This window comes from Bidens hawaiensis, unplaced genomic scaffold (genome assembly GCF_021521415.1).
Source record: "Bidens hawaiensis isolate Kalapana, Puna unplaced genomic scaffold, B.hawaiensis_p1.1 tig00025349_1, whole genome shotgun sequence".
Classification (NCBI taxonomy): domain Eukaryota; kingdom Viridiplantae; phylum Streptophyta; class Magnoliopsida; order Asterales; family Asteraceae; genus Bidens; species Bidens hawaiensis.
Window position 1 is genome coordinate 1 of NW_027494038.1, and position 2,235 is coordinate 2,235.

At 43.1% G+C, this 2,235-nt stretch overlaps 1 protein-coding gene across 1 annotated transcript; it reads left to right on the forward strand.

Annotated features, from left to right (window-relative positions):
- The first annotated feature begins 1,007 nt into the window (after positions 1–1,007).
- Positions 1,008–1,580, forward strand: LOC143571316 (uncharacterized). Its single transcript, XM_077056775.1, has one exon. It carries the CDS (start codon positions 1,008–1,010, stop codon positions 1,578–1,580), a length of 573 nt encoding a protein of 190 aa, XP_076912890.1.
- Positions 1,581–2,235: the final 655 nt, after the last annotated feature.

Consider the following 2,235-nt stretch of genomic DNA (forward strand, 5'->3'; position numbering starts at 1 on the left):
TTAAACACTTATCATTATGGAAAGCAAAAAAAAAAACTTTCCTTTGGTGGGCAACTTTCGGTAATTAAGCAAATCCTTAACTCTCTTCCGTTCTATTATTTCTCATTATGTAAGGCTCTGGAAGGGGTGCTGGGAAAGCTAGATAGATTAGGATGAGTGTTCTTTTGGGGCGGGTCGGAGGAGGAGGCAATAAATTGGATCGCTTGGAGAAAAATAGTAGCGTCGGGGGTCTTGGCGTGGGTTCGTTACGAGAAATAATCTCGTCATACTTTCAAAATGGTGTTGAATATTTAAAAATGAGAAAAAACAAGTTGTGGCGGAGTACAAAGTGTAGAAGTGTCCAAGGTTATTCAAATTGGAAATGAACAAAGAATATAAAGGGTCAGTGACCGGTTAATTATGTTTGAGAATGAAATATGTGGTCAATGGAGTTGGTCAATGGCATCATATTCGCTGGATGAGATAGATGAACCGTGTGAGTTACTAACTATATGCCAACATGTGAGATTAGTATGGTGATGATAGATTGATATGGGATTTAGATGGGGGATGAGTTTTCAATAGGGGCATGCATTGCGTTTGGTTTCCTGGAATGTAGAAACTCTAAGTGGTAAGTTGTTGGAGCTGGTAGAGGTGCTTAAAAGGTGTAGGGTCATGTCTTCAGGAGACTAGATGGAAAGGGCATAAAGAGGCCGAGTGTAATAGAAATAAATTGTGGTGCTCGGGGTCTGATGGGGGCTAAGAATGGGGTAGGGTTCCTAGTGGCTAAGGAACTACACACTAGTGTGGTGGAGGTGATAAGGCATAATGATAGGATTATAGTGTTAAGACTAGTCCTAAGAGAGGAAGTAGTGACAGTAGTTTGCGCTTACGCACGACATGTCGACTAGGAGATCGGGAACAAAGAGATTTTTGGGATTGCTTAGACGTGGTGATAAGGGCCATACCAAGGGATGAGAGGATGTGCATAGGAGGTGATTTTAATGGTCATATTGGTAAGGATAGCGATGGTCCAAGCCGTCCACGAGGGCTTTGGTTTTGGTGACAGGAATGAATCCGGCACAGATCTCATGGACTTTGCAGTGGCCCGTGACCTAGGTATTTTAAACTTGTTCTTTAAGAAAAGAGAATCACATTTGATTACCTTTAGCAGCATGGGACGCAACACACAGATTGACTACATATTGACGAGACAAGGAGACCGGCGTTGGTGGAGGGATTGCAAGGTGATACCGGGGGAGACGGGCGTGGCTCAACATCAATTGCTGGTAGTAGCTATAGACTTCAGAAATAAGTTGACTGAGCAGGAGAGAAAAGGTACAACTAGGATTCGATGGGGACATCTAAAGGACGACAATCTTTCACTATTTAAGGATAAGCTTATCTCGATGACCTTGGTTAGAGTAGACGGGGACTCATTCCAGATGTGGGAAGCAATGGCGACAAAGATTACTCAAGTAGCAAAAGACACTCTCGGGGTTACTAATGGAAAGACAGGGGGCATAAGGAGTCGTTATGGTGGAATGAGGTCGTTCAAGACAAGATACAAGATAATCAAGGAAGTTTTAGGGAGCTTATGAGGTGCACGAATGAGGAAGAGAGAATGGGATTGAAGGAGTCATACAAAAAGGCTAAAAGGGAGGCGAAGAAGGCAGTGTCGGAGGCAAAGAACACTTCCTATAAACGGATGTATGAACATTTAGAAAAATGAGGGGGGGGGGAGGACATGATATGTTCAAGATTTCCAAAGCTAGGGAGCGTAGAAGGAAAGATCTTGGGGCTGTAAAGTTTATAAAGAGTGAGGATGGGCAGGTACTAGTTAAAGAGCGGGACATCAGATTAAGATGGCAAACCTACTTTCAGAACCTTTTCAACAATGAGAGGGCTTACCAGGAAGACAACGATAACACACGCCTGTGATGACAACAACAGAATAATTGCTTCTGCCGATGTATTACGCAGGAAGAGGTAAGGAATGCACTAAGGAGAATGGGAGGGGCTAAGGCAGTTGTCCCAGACAACATACCTTGAGGTGTGGAAGTGTCTAGGGAAGGAAGGAGTTTTGTGGTTAACTACTTTGTTCAATAGTATCTTCATGTCCGGTAAGATGCTAGATCAATGGAGGAGCAGAGTCGTAGTACCTATTTATAAAAACAAAGGAGAGGCCCAATGTTGTGGGAACTACAAAGGCATAAAGCTACTAAGTCATACTATAAAGCTATGGGAAAGAGTTAT

What these genes read in the sequence shown, in the direction of transcription:
- LOC143571316 (XM_077056775.1), top strand. Translation starts at nt 1,008, where the DNA reads ATGGTCCAAGCCGTCCACGAGGGCTTTGGTTTTGGTGACAGGAATGAA.